At 45.3% G+C, this 16015-nt stretch overlaps 1 protein-coding gene across 1 annotated transcript in view; it reads right to left on the reverse strand.

Annotated features, from left to right (window-relative positions):
- Positions 1 to 395: 395 nt before the first annotated feature.
- The window catches only part of SLC6A8 (solute carrier family 6 member 8), a 31053-nt gene continuing 15433 nt past the window's right edge, over positions 396 to 16015 (reverse strand). Inside the window, exons 7-13 of the mRNA XM_063294233.1 lie at positions 14318 to 14442; positions 13372 to 13484; positions 13095 to 13232; positions 8714 to 8816; positions 5079 to 5179; positions 3334 to 3504; positions 396 to 2433 (exon numbers count right to left, since the gene is read on the reverse strand). Coding sequence (XP_063150303.1) covers positions 2296 to 2433; positions 3334 to 3504; positions 5079 to 5179; positions 8714 to 8816; positions 13095 to 13232; positions 13372 to 13484; positions 14318 to 14442 — 889 coding nt within the window. The 3' untranslated portion in view covers positions 396 to 2295. The remainder of the gene's footprint in view (positions 2434 to 3333; positions 3505 to 5078; positions 5180 to 8713; positions 8817 to 13094; positions 13233 to 13371; positions 13485 to 14317; positions 14443 to 16015) is intronic.

Consider the following 16015-nt stretch of genomic DNA (forward strand, 5'->3'; position numbering starts at 1 on the left):
CACTCCTCCCTGACAGATCTTGTCCATTTTTCCCCAATCGCTGCTGTTACACTTACATGATCATCCCCTATACTAATCCTACAATTTCAAAAACACTACAATTCCCTATTTCATGAGGTTGGATTGTTATTTTAAACAAAGATAGACAAAATATATCTTTTGTCACAAAATAAAATTCTGTAATTTCTTTCATATTCTTCCTTTTTTGTACAATCTGCAGAAATATATGAAAATTAAATATTTCTATTTCCTGTATAAGTGCTTCTTTTTAAAAATAGACAAGTATGAAGCTTTCTATGACAGTTAAGGATCTGTTTCTTTTGGATATTTAGATATGTGAATAAATGTATATTTACACAACACATTTTTTCTCTTTCTTAGAAAATGTGCAAATAAAAAATCTAGCAAAGATTTATTGGGAGTTGCAGTAAAGCATTAGAACAGCCTTCCTGAATTTGGTGCCTTCAACAGAGAGGCTATTCCCAGCCAGCACAACTGTTGACTGTACTGGCTCAGAAGTGTGGGCGCTGACGTTCGTCACATCTGTCAAAGGACACCAACTTGGCAAAGGATGGCATAAAGCAGTGTTTTTCAAACTCGGCAACTTTAAGAGGTGTGGACTTCAACTCCCAGAATTCCCCAGTCAGCATGCTGGCTGGGGAATTCTGGGAGTTGAAGTCCACACCTCTTAAAGTTGCCAAGTTTGAAAAGCATTGGCATAGACGAACTCCAGTTATTTGATGCAGAATAAAGGTGGGCGATCCGTGGCCTTCCAAATGTTCTCAGACTTCAAATTCCATCATTCTCACTGCACATGGCCAAGGATGATGGGAACTGTAGTCTAATAACACCTGCATATCCACAGCTTTCCTACTCTTGACATGGAAGCAGACTTTGGCAAGATTTAATCAGGCAGGAAGGGGATTGGATTCTAATTCTGGCTACAGATTCTACAGGATACCTGGACTCTTTTCCTAATTCATCCATGGAGAATTACAACCTTCTCTCCCCACACCTCAACCCAGGAAGTAATTCCTGCGAATTGTAGGTGGCGGGCAGAATGCACTGCTGCACCATTTCACAAAGTGGGTTTTAATGCTTCTGAAAGCCATGGGTTCATGAGGCAGCTCAATGGTAACTCAGGAGGCACTTTAAACACTGCAACCAAAGAGTGTTGTTTTTCTTAGAGGGGTGGGGTGGGAGAGAAGGTCTGTAAAATGCAAGACATTTCTGAAAAAGGCCGTATTTTCTGCAGGAGCAGGGCCTGGGTGATCCCATTCCGGGAGTAAGCCATAATCCCTCCCGTATTCTCATTCTGGCAAATTCATAATACTATGAAACTCAAAGTTGTTTCTGACCTTACATATTCTTAATACAAAGGTTTCCCATGATTCAAGTTATTTGGTTGGTTTGACACCTGGTTTGGCAAGGGATGGGAAAGTTGGAGAGAGAAAGTCTTTCAGTCACACTCTCCTTAATTGACGAAGACGGGCCAAGAAGGCAACCATCTTGGCATGAGGGTGGCATCCCAGTCCTTGATTTGGGGGGCAGGGAAAAGGAGAGATAGTGCTTCAGTGCAACAGGGACAGAGCTGAGAATAGAGTTCCTGATGCTACCTGCAATGACTTTCTATGTCTCCCCGCTGACTATAGCGAAGGGTGCCCAGGGATCTGGGTTCCCAGCAGCTCCCTTTTAAAGCCTTCCTGCTTCTGCTAACTGCCAGACTCTGCTTCCTTGACAAAACCAGAGATGGGGGCCAGGCACCCATCTCTAACCTGATCAACCCCCCTCCCCCCACCTAGGCAGGGAATAAAAGTGCAGTGCTCTGGATCCCAAAGCAGTAGTCCACTGAATGGGAAGGAATCTGCGTTCCATGCATTTGGCTAAAGAGATACATATACATATATATATATATATCTGTGTGTATATATATATTTATAATGTATATAGAAATTTAAAATATTTCATCTTTTAGAAAATAACTTCTGTTTTTTAAAAAATGTAAATCTAAGGCTCTCTTCCCCCCCACCCCTTCCCTCACCCCACCCCTATGGCCTTTCGTCCTCCCACCCTCTAATCAAAGATTGGCGGGAACTAGTTATTCCACCTCTCAGCCGTTCTGTTGCTTGAGAGGAAAAGGTGGAAATGGATAAAGAATCCCTAATACCTTTTCCCCACAGGTAGGGAGCACTCCCCACAACTTCAGAGATGGCATCCTTCCCCTACCTCCTACACTGGCAGAACGGGGCAGAGTGGCACAGAGAAAGGGCCCCTCTTGCAGTGGGGGAGTATTGGTCACATGACGCTCTCAAAGATGACAACTTTGGTACACCCGTCCAAGACAGGAGCGTGGGTGGTTAGAGCATCTGTTTCAGGCATCTTGTACTCTAGATGATGTATCCCCCAGATCGGCTGGGTGAGATGGTGCCAGCGCTGTAAAGGAGGAGAGGAAGAGAGGTTTACAGGTGGGGATCAGCCCAAACTTCAGAAATAAATTTCTGCCTCCAGCTCTATTTTTCTTTCACTCTGTCCCAGCATCCCTCATATGAAACATATCTCATCTATTATTTATTTATTATTATTTTTTATTTATCTAATTTATCCCCGCCCATCTCCTCCCATCTCATCCTTGTGATTCATTCATAGCAACTCCACATTCTCTCTTTCTCCCCGCACCACACTCAAAGATTAATACTTCAGCTATACTGCTGACATCTTTTTATATTTAATGCCTTCCCCCATATAATAGCCCATTATTATTTTTTAAATGCACTGTTGATAAATTTCTGGCCAGGCAGTCTTACTCATCTTTTCAGAACCTGCGATGGCCACAAATCCCTGCCAAGGTCACATCCATCCTGTTCTGGGGGGTGTCAAGGAGGTTTTCCCATTTCTACCCACAGAGAAAAGTGGGAGAAAAGGCATTCCTGTCAACTAAGAGATTCTCTTCCCTGTCAAGAATGGGGTGGAGGAGAGTACTGGATCTGCAGATTCGAAGAACCCCCTCCTCCAGATCATCATCTTGGGCAAATGGCTAGTGTAGCTATTGCAATGCCTGCCACATTCTCAGCTGTGCTTCAGCTCTGGCAGGTAGGAATGGCAAGGCTTAGTGCCCCAGGTGCAGTTTCAGCACACGCCCACAATCCTGATGTCCCTAATCCATATATCTGGTGCAGGTGATGGCCAGGCAGTGGCAGTGGCAAACTCTGCTTCCTGCAGTTGTGTCCTGGAAGAACCCTTGAGGTGGAAGGTTCTCCCCAGCCATGCATAGAGGCTTGGCCCCAGAGCCAGAGTCCCACCCTCCTGTTCTGGTAACGTGGGAGGAGGCCTCACCTCAGCCAGTGTTCCCTTGGCACGGATGAATTTGTAGAGGGCAGTAAGTGGGACACATAGCATGGAAGATAGTGCAAAGCCCCAGCCAATGGCTTCTCCCCACCAGGGGTAGATGTAGCTGTTGTTGTAGATCAATGGCTTGTAGTAGGCAATGTTGAAAAAAAAGATACCCTGGAAATGAGATAGCAATGGGTTAAAACACACCAGTTCTTCTTCTTCCCAGCTTCTAATCCTACAGCAGTTGATACCCATATTGGTGCATCCCAGATCTTCTAACCACAGATTTGCTTCCTTTGAAGAGAAAGAACCTCTCTTTTTGGTCCCCTTTGGACATTTTAAGCATACTCAGATGAACAATATCTCTACAGCAGTCTTCCCCCAACCTTGTGCCCTCCAGGTGTACTGAACTCCAGTTCCCAGAATTCCTACTAAGCCAGCCAATAGTCACACAGTTTGGGGGTTCAGAGAGTTTGACTTCTTTATTTTCTAGGCAATGCTGCCTGCTGTCATCACAGCTATCTCTACCTAAGCAGCTGCTTCTGACAGCAACAAAATCTTTGGGAAATGAGGGAGGAACAGGATGCTGGCAGATGCTCCCTAGAGAGACTAATATGAGTGCTGGCATTTTGAATGAAAGTGTGTCTGGATATGTAGGCCCACACTGCTATTCTGGGGAAAGCAATGGGCCTTATGCCTGGTTTGCAGGGCCAACTGTAGGCTAAGGCTGGGTAGGTACTGGCCTGGGATGCCAAAGCTTAGGGGGTACCAATGCCCCCCTTCCTTCTGAATCATTCTAAAAATGCAAATCTTCACATCCGTGGGAGGTGGAAACAGTCAGTGTGGCCTAGGGGTCCCAGATATCTTTGAGCTGGCACAGCTGGTTTGATTACTATTATTTTACAGAGAGCCAAAGGAAGGGAAAAAGCCACAAAGCTTTTTAGCTTTAAAGGGCCATGAACTCGGTCATGAGTCATTAAAAGAGGGGGGGCTTGGAGAAGAGATTACACAACTCTGAGACAGATGTTTGGCCCCAACCCTGCAGGCCTTCAGAAAGGCAGTACAGTACTGTAAAAGAAATGGCTCTTTCCCTGGGGACTTGGGGTCAGACTAGGTAGAGGTCCCAATTGGTGAAAGGTAGTATATTTTCGTCCTGATCACCATTTAATGGTTTTAGTTTATTTCAGTAGTATGTATTATTTTTCTTTTGTATTTTTCATGATTTTATACGCTGCCCAGGGTCACCTTGTTTGAGTTGGGTGGCCATCCACATGCCCTAAATAAATAACAAACTGAAAGCATGAGAAAAAAAATTAAAAGCAACCTTGCTTTGATTTCGGTTAGAATAAGATGGGACAGAGAGAAACTTGGACAGGCTTTTGAGATTCTGTTATTCTACCTCACTATAATAAAGATAATAAATCTCTGTAGTGCCGATTGCTCAACCTGACCTTCCTTGGAAGGCTCACAGGCAGCCACCTATCCTAAGCTGGGAAGGCTTTAGCTATGATTGTGTGTGTAAGCTCAGGAATAAAACGCCCACTTCTTTCTGCTGATCCTTCCCAGGTATCTTGCTCCATAGTCCAGTTGACCCAGAGACTGAGCCTATTTTTCCCTGCTGAATTTCTGCCTGTTACATGGCTGAATGGAATTAGGAATGACAGCTTTTTTCTGGGCATGTGGAGAAATCTAGCTTTGCCTCCCATTCCTCTCCCACTAAGAATCCTCCTGCTCCACCCCAAAATTACCAGGCAGATGAGAGGGGTCAGGACCATCCAGCACCATTTCATCCAAGGAAAGGGTCGGTACCCAATCATGCAGGCAATGTCATCCATGAAGCGGTCAGCCCCTGGAGGGAGATGGGAAGTGGTGAAAGAGTGAGGGCCTTCTCCTAAGAATATAAGAAGATCCCTGCTGGATCAGGCAAGAGGGGGATATCAGACGGGCTGGGTCTGCTTCAAACAGTATTAGGAAGAAGTGCCTTGGATCTTGCATGATCACAGAATCTCTGGGGTGTTTAATGAACACAGCCTCTAGGCTTGCCCTACATGCAAAGCCACTCTTCTGAATAATTTCTGAAATGTGCAGAGCTGTGATGTCCATCCAGCCTCTTATTCTCCTTACAGGCCAACCAGGGCTAAGCGAGGTACTAGTTTCCCTGTGAGACAAGGCCAAAAGGGTCCTCAAAGCTGTTAGTTGAAGCTGTCTGCACAGCTGTGCCTCCCCTCAGCAGCCCAGCTAGTCTGCTCCTCCTCTCCTAGTGATGGCCGATAAAATGGGGACCTTTCAAGGACACGTCTATGTCTTAGCAGCCCAGAGAGGAAGGGAAAACAGAGGTCCCCTTGATTGGGGACAGTGCATAATGGAATGTCCAAAGTCTAACCTTTGACCACAGTCGTTGCATATACAAGAACACACCTCTTTTTACTCCTGACAAATTAAATTGAAATAGGACTTTCTCTTAGCTTTGAGCACCACAGTCAGAGAGGGGACAAGGTCAGGGGGCTCTTAAATGTTGCCAACTATGCTCCCAATTAACAGGGTAAAAGAATGGCAAAATGGGAGGATTCCCTCTCCCTTCCAAGTTCTAATGTCTGCTATGAGTGGAATCTAAACTGTATTACTAATTGTGAGCTCCAAGTTGGAAAGTGATAATTAAAAACGAGGTGTAAGTGTCATGCTGGGTAGGGTTTGCCTCCACACTGGAGCATGTACTGGCAGGGTGAGGGGGGAAAAAAAGCACCCTTTAATTACTCTTTGGCCATGTGAGGGAGTGTGAGTGTGACCTCAGGGATCTCAGAAGCCAAACAGGGTCATGCTTGGTTACTATCTGGAGGGGAGAACTGAGAACTGAGGGTTAGACCGGGAGGTTGAAAAAAAAGGTCAGAGAAAGGTAATGGTATATTACTTCTCTAATGCTGCAAGAAAATTCCAGGGATGCAGTTGCAAAAAGTCATGCTCGACTTATAGGGGTCTTTTGCTTAAAGCTAAAGGGCCTGAGCAACGGTTCACACAGCAAATTTGTTCCTGGACTGTCCTATTTCAGATGGTAAATATGTATTTTTTAAAAAATTCTTATCCCACCTTTCTTATTTTTATAAGTAACTCAAGGTGGGGAACATACCCAATTCTCCTTCCTCCTCCTATTTTCCCCACAACGGCAACCCTGTGAGGTGAGTTGGGCTGAGAGAGAGTAACTGGCCCAAAGTCACCCAGCCACCTTTCACGCCTGAGGCAGGACTAGAACTTTCAGTCTCCTGGTTTCTAGCCCAGCACCTTAACCACTAGATCAAACTGGCTCTGTATGTATGAGTGTTGGTAAATGGAGTTCTCTGTTGCTGTTGTTTTAAGAAATCCCTCTAGAGTAGAATAGTCTGGCAGACTACTTTTTCACATGAATTTTTCTCCATATGGGAATATGAGCTACCTAATTTCTCACTTCCCCCATGCCTCACGAGCAGTTCAAAATGGTAAATCTAGGACTGTTTTGTCACATCATATGCCCTTCAAGTAATTTATGCTTGGTGATCTTGTTCCTCAGCCTTGCTGATGAGATGCTTTGCTCCAGTACACAATTTGTAGTTCCAGGTTGTTGTGAGGTTTAAAGAGCTTTGGAGTCTCTTTGGCAGGCCCAAAAGGAAAACTGAGGCACTTGTAATGAAAATGGGCATTTGGGCCAACGCAGTTATGTATACACACAACTGAAACCAAATAAGCCAGAGCAGCTTTCAAGGCCATGGGAGGAAAGACTTCAAGATATATGGAACTTGGCCTTAGGGTGCTTACAAATGGGTCCCAGTGCTCATAACCCAGATGGGTCCCATCCCATAACCCAGTACTCAAAACCATCAGCTAAAAGGAAAAGGAAAATTGTAATCAACTTTTAAAATGACATTATAGAGCAGTGTTTCTCAACCTTGGCAGTTTGGAGATGTGTGGACTTCAACTCCAAGAATTCCCCAGCCAACCAGTGTGGAGTCGAAGTCTACACATCTTCTAGTTGCCAAGGTTGTGAAACACTGTTATGGAGCAGTTCATCTGCAGAGAAGGTGTGCCATCTCTTCCAGCCCAGCCAAGGCAGTACGTGCAGGGCAAAGGTAGAAGCCTTTTCCTCCCTGCCTGGTCCTGCAAAGAAGAGCTCTGATGGCCTTGTATTTTGCCCTTTCAAAATAAATTGAGGGATGTGCAAGGGAGGCTCTTATCACTTACCTCCTTATCACTTGCATTCCACTCACTCCTACGTTAAGCAAAGTGCAGGGCTGCCAAAAAAGCAGCTCAGGTTATTAGCAAGGTGAGGGTCCTTGAGACTGCTAGGCTGGCCTGGGGGACCAGATGAGGCACACAGCCTGGGCCCTTCCCATCTCTGCCCTACTATCCTTTTGAGTAGGGAGTGGCTGGGAGGTAAGTAGGGACAACACCAATGTTGCCCAGCCAGCCTTGCAGGTAAAACACAACCGTACATTTGGGAGGTGGAAGAGATTTTTGGTCCCTGGAATGCCAGTTTTCAATGCAAGGAATCAGGTCCCAGTGGGTGGAAGTCCTTTGACCATCTTCCTTTAACTGGTAAAGGACAATGAGGTCTGATGGGTGATTTGGAGCTCCAAAGGGTCTGAATCTTACCCTCGCCTGTCACTGAGGTCCCTACTCTCATTCTGTCCACTCCTTCCATAGGGAGGACAGGTAGGAGAGCTCAGTCCATAGAGCCCCCCTTTTTTTTAGCTGAGGCAGCTAAGACCTCATCCTACTTTATGTGTGAAAAGGGCAAGCCAATGTGATGCAGGGAAGCCATAAGGGGCAATTCCAGAGCAGGATGACCACTTTTAAGTCTCCACGGGATGTGTGTCCCTCTTTCAGCCCACTGATTAATCATTAAGCAACTTCTGAGCTGCTCACCTTAATGGAAGAGAGCGGTCTTCTCTAAATTGCACCCGCCAGATGTGCTGGACTTCTGGCTAGGAATTCCAGGAGCCCAACACATCTAGAGGACTGGGACAGAGTCTTAGGAAGACTCTTAAGACAGAATCTTAGACAGAGTCTTAGGAAGGCATAACCCAAGAACCTTTCCTTCTACAAAAGAAACACGGGACAGCCTGTTTTATGATGTTACCTGTCTGCAGGCATATACACACATGCAAGCCAATTACAAAACGTTATAAATGACTTGCCCTCCAAAGCAGGTTAAATGTCATATTTACTCCATTTGTGCTTTTGAGAATTAGAAACATTTTTTTCTCTTATCCAGAGCGCCGGCTCTACCAATCTGTGCCAAGCAGCTAACATGCTGGTCGATCTGTATCTAGTGTCAACATTTGGGGCAAAACACCTCTTGTTTTGCCAGCTTTGTTTCAGGTGATTCCCTAACCAACATGCAACTCTCTCTTACCATAAACCCAGGCGATGACCACGCACTCCCAGAAGGCCTGCCACAGTAGTGTTGTGCCACTCGCTGAATAGTAATCGAAGAGCTGGAAGACATACATGCCCCCCTAGGAGAGGGGCTGGCTGTGAGACAGCAGGATGCAACAGGGCATTTTCAAAATGGCCTCCCAGGCCCAGCTCCAGGCTCCTTTTCTTCCCTCCTCAGGGCGCCTCCACAAAATTAGTTCTTCTAACCAGGGTTGTCCGTATCACAAAACAGTTGCTAAGTGCAGCACATTATTTCACAAGAGCTAGTGGGAGCAACATTCCTTTCCTAGCCCTGCTTTTGGTGAACCCACTTCTGCTGCTTTGGAAACAGCGAGAAGGGAAGGGAAGATGGGAGGCACCTTGCCGCAAAGGGTAGAGTTGACAAAGCCACCTATTATTGCTTCCCACATTCTTCACTGGAGTGAAAGAACAGGAATACATGGCAACTCCTCACCGTGCTTTTTCCTTGTTGAACAAGTTATGGAAGGCAATTGCTAAAAAGTTCAATAGTTTTACTTCCTGAGTAGGTGGCAGCACCTGGCTAATGGGAAGCTATGCAGGGTGAGGCTCGGTTAGGGCCTAGATGGGAGACCACTAGGGAATCCCATGGCTGTAAAAAAAAAAACCCAGAAGGAGGATAGAAACCACTTTGATATTGTGGTTGTGTCTACCAAGCCACCAAGGGTCAAGCTCAGCTTAAAGGAGAGTTGGCTTTCATTTGGCTATCCAGCCAGGAGGGACTGGAAGAGTGGAAGAAAAAGGATCAGCAGTTCTGAAGGTTTCGAGAAGGTTGGGACAGCAGGGAAGACAAGGCTGAACAAAGCTAGCGAGCTCAGCACTGAAGAATTCCTCAAACCTCTTATTCCTTGGCAGAGGCTGTTTTTTTACTTTACTTTTTATTGGAAACCATATTTTCAACATTATCAGAAAGTGAAGGGTTAAGTACTTCTAGTCAGACATAAATCAACAGGCAGACAAGCCAACCTACACCGGGAGAACGCCTAACAAATAGCTGGACAAGTACCCCAAAAGTGAAATAAAACCAATGTTCTGATAGTTCCTGGGAATCCCAGGGATAGAAAGAAAAGAGGAAGGTCTGACTGGAAGGAAAAAAGCTTTGTCATTCTGCTGGGCAAAGTGGAGGGGTTCTGTTGGGAAGGTTAGGCTAGATCAGGGGTCTTCTAGATCCAAATCCTTCTTAATCCCTGGACACACATTCAGAACAGCAGAAAGAGGCTGGTTCTGGTACAGATGGAGCTTAAAAGAGAAATAATGGCAAAAAGAGAAAGGAGAAATCCCCTACCACAAAGATTCACATCCTTCCTTGCCAAGAGGAACCTGGAAGTCTTAAGGAATGGCATTTCCCTATCTTTCCAACGGAGTGCTCTGCTCAAAGCCGAAGGGGAAAGAGAGAAGGGGGTTTCTGCTCTCTCTCTCTCTCTTTATAGAGCAATGTTTTTCAACCTTGGCAACTTCAAAATGCATGGACTTCAACTCCCAGAATTCCCCAGCCAGCCATGCTGGCTGGGGAATTCTGGGAGTTGAAGTCCGTGCATTTTGAAGTTGCCAAGGTTGAGAAACACTGGTGTACAGGTATGTAGAGTTGAGTAATTGGGGATTAGCCACAGCAGGAACTATCACTTGGAAGTTCTTGGAAGTTAAATAGCCTTACCCAAATGAGGCAAAGGTATGCACAAGGTCTCTCTTATTAAAAACAGCCCTTTCTGTTTGAGTTTCAACATACCACAAACACAATAAAAGGTGAGCTGCCTCCTTCCTGGATTACGACGGGAGATACATTTCATGTTTTATTCTCAGGCAGCTCCAGGAAGGGAGGGCAGGTATTCAGCAGCTCAGTTAGGATTGCCTCTCTGTGCCCCCCCTTCTGCTTGCTCAACCAATCAGGGATGGGTTCAGGCACTTTCTGGGCCATGGCAAGGCTTCGGGGATTCCCTTACACCTGTCAGCTGCTGCAGGGCAGGCTGCATGGAGTCTTTTCTCCCTTCCTTCTTCAGGATGATGTCACTGCTCAAATACTGGCAGAGAGGGAAGAGTTTCAGTAATGCAAGAGGCCTCCCTGCCCTAGAAACACAGAGCAGTTGTGGCATCCATTCTGATGGCTGAACTCTTCAAGGCACACTTCAGCCCCAGTCATGTGCTCTGATTACAGTTAAAGTCCTCAGATAAAGTAATTTCTGGTTGGAAATCACCCAGTAAAAGCACCTATCTAAAAGGAGGAGGCCCTGCCCTAATCTTCTCTCACACAATGGACTCGATTCTCTCTGCCTCAACTGTAAGTTCCTGATCACTCTTAAATCACTGCTTTTTGCTGGTTGGTTTAATGAACACCAGTTCTGCAATTAAAAGTTCATGCAGCAGATTCTTTCTATATTAACCCTCCCACCCCTTCAAATCATCAGGGGGTAAGAGGGGAAGTACAATTATGACATCACAGCCCCAGGCCAATCAGTGCGGTGTAGAACCTGCTCCCACATCTACCTCACTTAGTTTCCCTGAGCTTGGCCCTGAAAGGAAATAGTAGACCCGACAGTCACTGCTTTATGTACGCTTAAGCAGAGGACACCCGACTAAGGTAAATACAATGGCCAGGACATAAAGGGGACGCATTGTAAGGAAGTCCTTAGTAAAAAGATGAGGACCTGCTAAATGGCCTAAAGCTCCAGAATCTTGGATGGGAATCTATGAAAGGGAGATTGTAGCATTTTATTTAGAACAGAGGTGGGAAATCTAAGGCCTCCAAATATTGCTCTCAGCAGCTTGCTCCACTGATGAAGTTGGAACCCCACTCCTGACCTAGGATGCTTCAAATAGGTATGATGCCAAATAGAGCCAGAATCATATTTGGGGCATACCATATAAATTGGAGATCCCTGTATACAAAAACATAACAGAAGGGTTTAATCTAATGCCAGAGAGGAGGATACAGTCACCCCACCTGCAACTTGAAGCAGTACAGGTAGTCCTCATTTAGTGACCACAAGTGGGACCGGCAATTTGGTCATTAAGCAAAGCAGTCGTTAAGTGAACCTGCTATTGTCCTTATGATCTTACTTCAGCTTTCCTTTGCTTTACAGACCTGTGAAGGTCATAAATGCGAGGATTGGTGGTAAAGTTATGTTTTTATCACTGTTGTAACTGCAAATGGCTGCTAAACAAGGCAGTCACCAAACAAGGACTACCTGTAAAGTAACCAACAAATCTTTTTAAATAAATGACCCTTAGCAAATACACCTCTTATAAATACTTCATTTCATCTATCTGTACTGCTTGGCTCTTTGCACTGTGTGCATACCATATATAAATAGTTCCATGTTATGTAACTATAACCGGGTGTTCTTGCCAATTTCATGCAGTGTAAAGTAATTGTGAATAATTTACTGCAACCACCACCACCACCACCACCACCAGGATTAAAGGAAAGGTCTTTAGGAGCACAGAGTTCATTTCACAGAAAGCCTTTCTCTTTCTTTCCAAAAATTAACAATGAAATCCTAATGCATTCACTCAGAGAAGTCTCAGTGTTTTCAACTGTATCTGATATCAGATAAACATGTACAGCATTGCAGCCTGCACCTTGATGAATGCCTGCTGTTTGGGAAACCCAAATGTTTATACAGTTTAAGGTTTTGCAAGAAAATGCCAGCAAAAGAAGCCCTGGAAAGCTTTGTTGGACAAACCACACCAAATCTAAGCTGCTACATCACCAGGATCTAAAGTTTTACACGGAGACTTGCAGCTGATTTACTAGCATGTGAAAACATGAATGTCTAGATTAGAACTGACTGATCAAAAGAACAAAAGCTTAGATTTATGCTGCCTGTGTGGAGTAGAATATGAACCATGCTAATCCATGCTTTTGTTTTAAGCCTATGTTTAAGAGCAGATTCTCCCTGCCGACAATTAAAAAATTGACATTATTAAGTAAGGACAGAGGGTAGAGACGTCTGCTCTGCTTTTAAGTCCGAGCAATGCTGGGACAATGCATTTTGTGTTCCATGAAGGATCTACCAGGCAAATCCCTCTTGCCAGACCCACAAGCACGACTTTCCCATTCATTACAGTATTTGTTTGAGTGAGATGGGCGGGGAATAAATTTGATATAAATAATAAACAAACAAACGTGTAGGAAATTTCCAACATGGGATCATCTCCTTGTACCTGTCAGGGAAAGAGACCTGAATTTCTTGCCTTGGTTGGTCACCTCCAGAATGTCTTGGCTCTGTCCTAAACCTCCCTCTTCTGACTTTTTCAGGATGGTATAGCTCTGCTCTTCACCCAGCATTCCCCTCATTCTCTCCACCTCCATTCATCCAAGGGTGCTTCAGTGGTGGTCATACCTCAGTCACCATGGACAGCTCAATGAAGAAGCAGACGACGCAGCAGATGGCCACGGTGACCTCTCTCTGGAATCGGAAGGCATGGGTGGATGGGAAGAAGTCCAGGATCCCTGTGATAAAGCCTTCAACGCCCACAAACTGGTGTGGAGAGGGAAGAGAAGCAAAGTATGGAGACTGGAGAACTCCGTGAAGAAGATGGTGAGGGCAGGATAATGAATCCCCTGCCCTTGTCCATATCGTTTTTGCTGCTTTCTGCCCCTCCACCTTTAACTCTCACCTGGCTGTCTAAGCCCAGAAGCAGCAGCATGAAGAAAAAGAGGGCAGCCCAGAGAGGAGCAACTGGCATCAGAGTGACAGCTCTTGGATAGGCAATAAAAGCCAGCCCAGGTCCTACAGAGGAGAAAAACAGGAGCAAAATGAGGTTAACTAGACCCAGAAACACTCTGGCTTCAGTGAACAAGGAACAGCTTCCTCTGCGTAAAATGTAATTTGTGAAGTCAAAATGGTCATTGATTATTTCACTTATTTCTAGCCTGCTTTTTCCCCATCACAAAAGGCATGGTGCTGCATCAAACAGAATGTCCCAATATGCTTAGGAACATGCATCTCCTTTATTTTGTAGACTCGAGCTTTCAAGGGCAGTAGATTTTTATTTTACTTTTGCATTGTGAAAGAGCACTGAGGCAGTCTCAAGATTTCATTAGAATCTCAAGGGCTAGAAAAGCTGCTTTGGATGGACTGGTATATATTTTTGCTTTGAATGAAAGCCAAGACTCTTTCCATTCTGAAAAAACACACCACTAACAGGAAAACCTCACAGAGTACACACACACAGTCCTATGCATAGCCCATTCAAGGTTTCAAATCCAGTTCTAAGTTGTGTGCATATGGTGATGTCTTATGCTTTTGCAGCAGTCTGGAAATACTGGATGCACAGGGGTAGTGCCAATCATGCTGATCTTTCCCCTTGATCATCTTCTTGATAGGATGGGAAGGAATGATAAAAATGGAGCCTGCCAAACAATTCCGGAACAGCAGCTGCAGGAGAAGCTGTAGCTGTAGGTACAGGTGGAACTTTAAGGATCAAGGCAACTAAAGTATGTTCTGCACGTGACTGCCAATGCGTTTATTTCCTCCTACAGTTGTATTTCTCCCAGAACTGGAGAACCAGCCAAGCATCTAATTCAGCCCACTCTACCATCCCTGAGGTCATGAGCACTCACCAGATTCTGCCACTTTGGAGATATCAACTCCCTGTTCTGCAGCCATGAAGCCCAGGATGGAGAAGACTACAAAGCCAGAGAAGAAGCTGGTCCCACTATTGATCAGTGCCAGAATGATGGCATCTCTGTGGGAGAGAGAAGGCAGAGAATGACAACCGCGAAAGAGTGATCTGGCAGGGAGGGGAGTTATTGTGGTTATCCATCAGTATAAACAATACCAAGCACAGCTTCCTAGCTGACCAAAAATTGATGCAATCGGCAAGCATTGGCCAACATGCTCCCTATATCCTCAGTGACCAACTTCTATTTGACATTCAGGGAGCAGGAGAAAGTGCATCATTACAGCTCAATCTGACGGAGTCTTGGACACTGAAATCAGACATAAACAAGTTTTGTCCTGCATAGGATTGGGCTCTAATGAAGCAAGACACGGTTGCCTTTTTGCCATGCACACCCACCCATCACTGCAAAAGAGTTTGTGCTGAGTTGCTGAAGGAAGAAAGAGCACCAGAGGTAGCAAAAGCAGGGCAGGTGGTGGAGTTAGTTGTTTTTTGCAAGACGGGTGGGTTACAAGATAGGCTGTGCCTTGGAGCCCTGGCGCAAGCAGCAGGTGAAGGAAAAGGAGAGGCTGGAGGACCCAAGGGCATTTCACCCTCCGTGCATGGGTCTTAGAGATGGGTTCAAGGAGATGTTGTGGACTAGCAGCAGGAGGAGCTGGGCAGGGAGGCCACAGAGCACAAGCAACAGGCGCTGAGTTAGCCCACGAAGGGGAGACGGGAAAGCGACTTCCAAGTGGAGCTGCTCTTGACCCTTTTTTTCAAGTACTCCATGATATCTGGGGGTGGGGGGCAGGGGGGAGGGATGTCTCAAAAATTATTAAGGGACTTGCCATTTCTCTTTGCTTCTGCCTCCTTATATATTCAATGAACTTTGCATATGCAGTAAAGAGGTGAAGCAATTCTTAAATCAAGACATATCATAGTGAGGTATTGTTCTTCTTTAACAAGATATCTTCTATCACATCTTTATCCTAACAATGCAAGTTTTGAATCCCGGGGCATTCAGTCTCATTTGTCCCCAGACAAATGCATGCAGGGCTACAGCTTAGATTTTCCAAGGCATATAGCATTTGGCGGCATTTGAAGAGCAGCTACAAAAGAAATGTCCTATACTGTACTGTTCAGCTTAGCCAGCACAGCGGTATAATCTATGAGTGCCCTTAAGCAGTCCCAGGCAGAATCAGATCCACAGGGGATGGTTCCCTGCTGTCGTTTATTAAGAGATGTCAAGATTTCCCAGGACTCCCGATTACCAGTTATTCCTTTCCAGCACTTCTAAAAAGACACACCTTGTGCCAATGTGTATGAAAAGTTTCCATGCTTAAAAAAAACAAAACAAAACCGTCAGTTGTCCTGCAATCTCCAGATGGTCTGGGACTTCAGCTTCCAATAAGTAATAAATAACATGCTTTACCCAAAAGAATGTTTAAAAACTGTTTTTCCTTCTACAGTTACAAGCTCCAACTCGTTTGGACATGAGCTCAGTGTCATAGGTATGTAGCGCTGGGCAGGACAGGACTTTACAGCTGGCTAGAAGAACAACAATGGCACAGTCAGAGATTGTAGTCCCCGGCTAAGGGGACAGGTATCCTGGGGGTGGGGGAGTGTTCTGCTTTTCCTGGATGTCTGCTTTTCAGGC

Source organism: Candoia aspera, chromosome 2 (assembly GCF_035149785.1).
Source record: "Candoia aspera isolate rCanAsp1 chromosome 2, rCanAsp1.hap2, whole genome shotgun sequence".
NCBI classification, from domain to species: Eukaryota; Metazoa; Chordata; class Lepidosauria; order Squamata; family Boidae; genus Candoia; species Candoia aspera.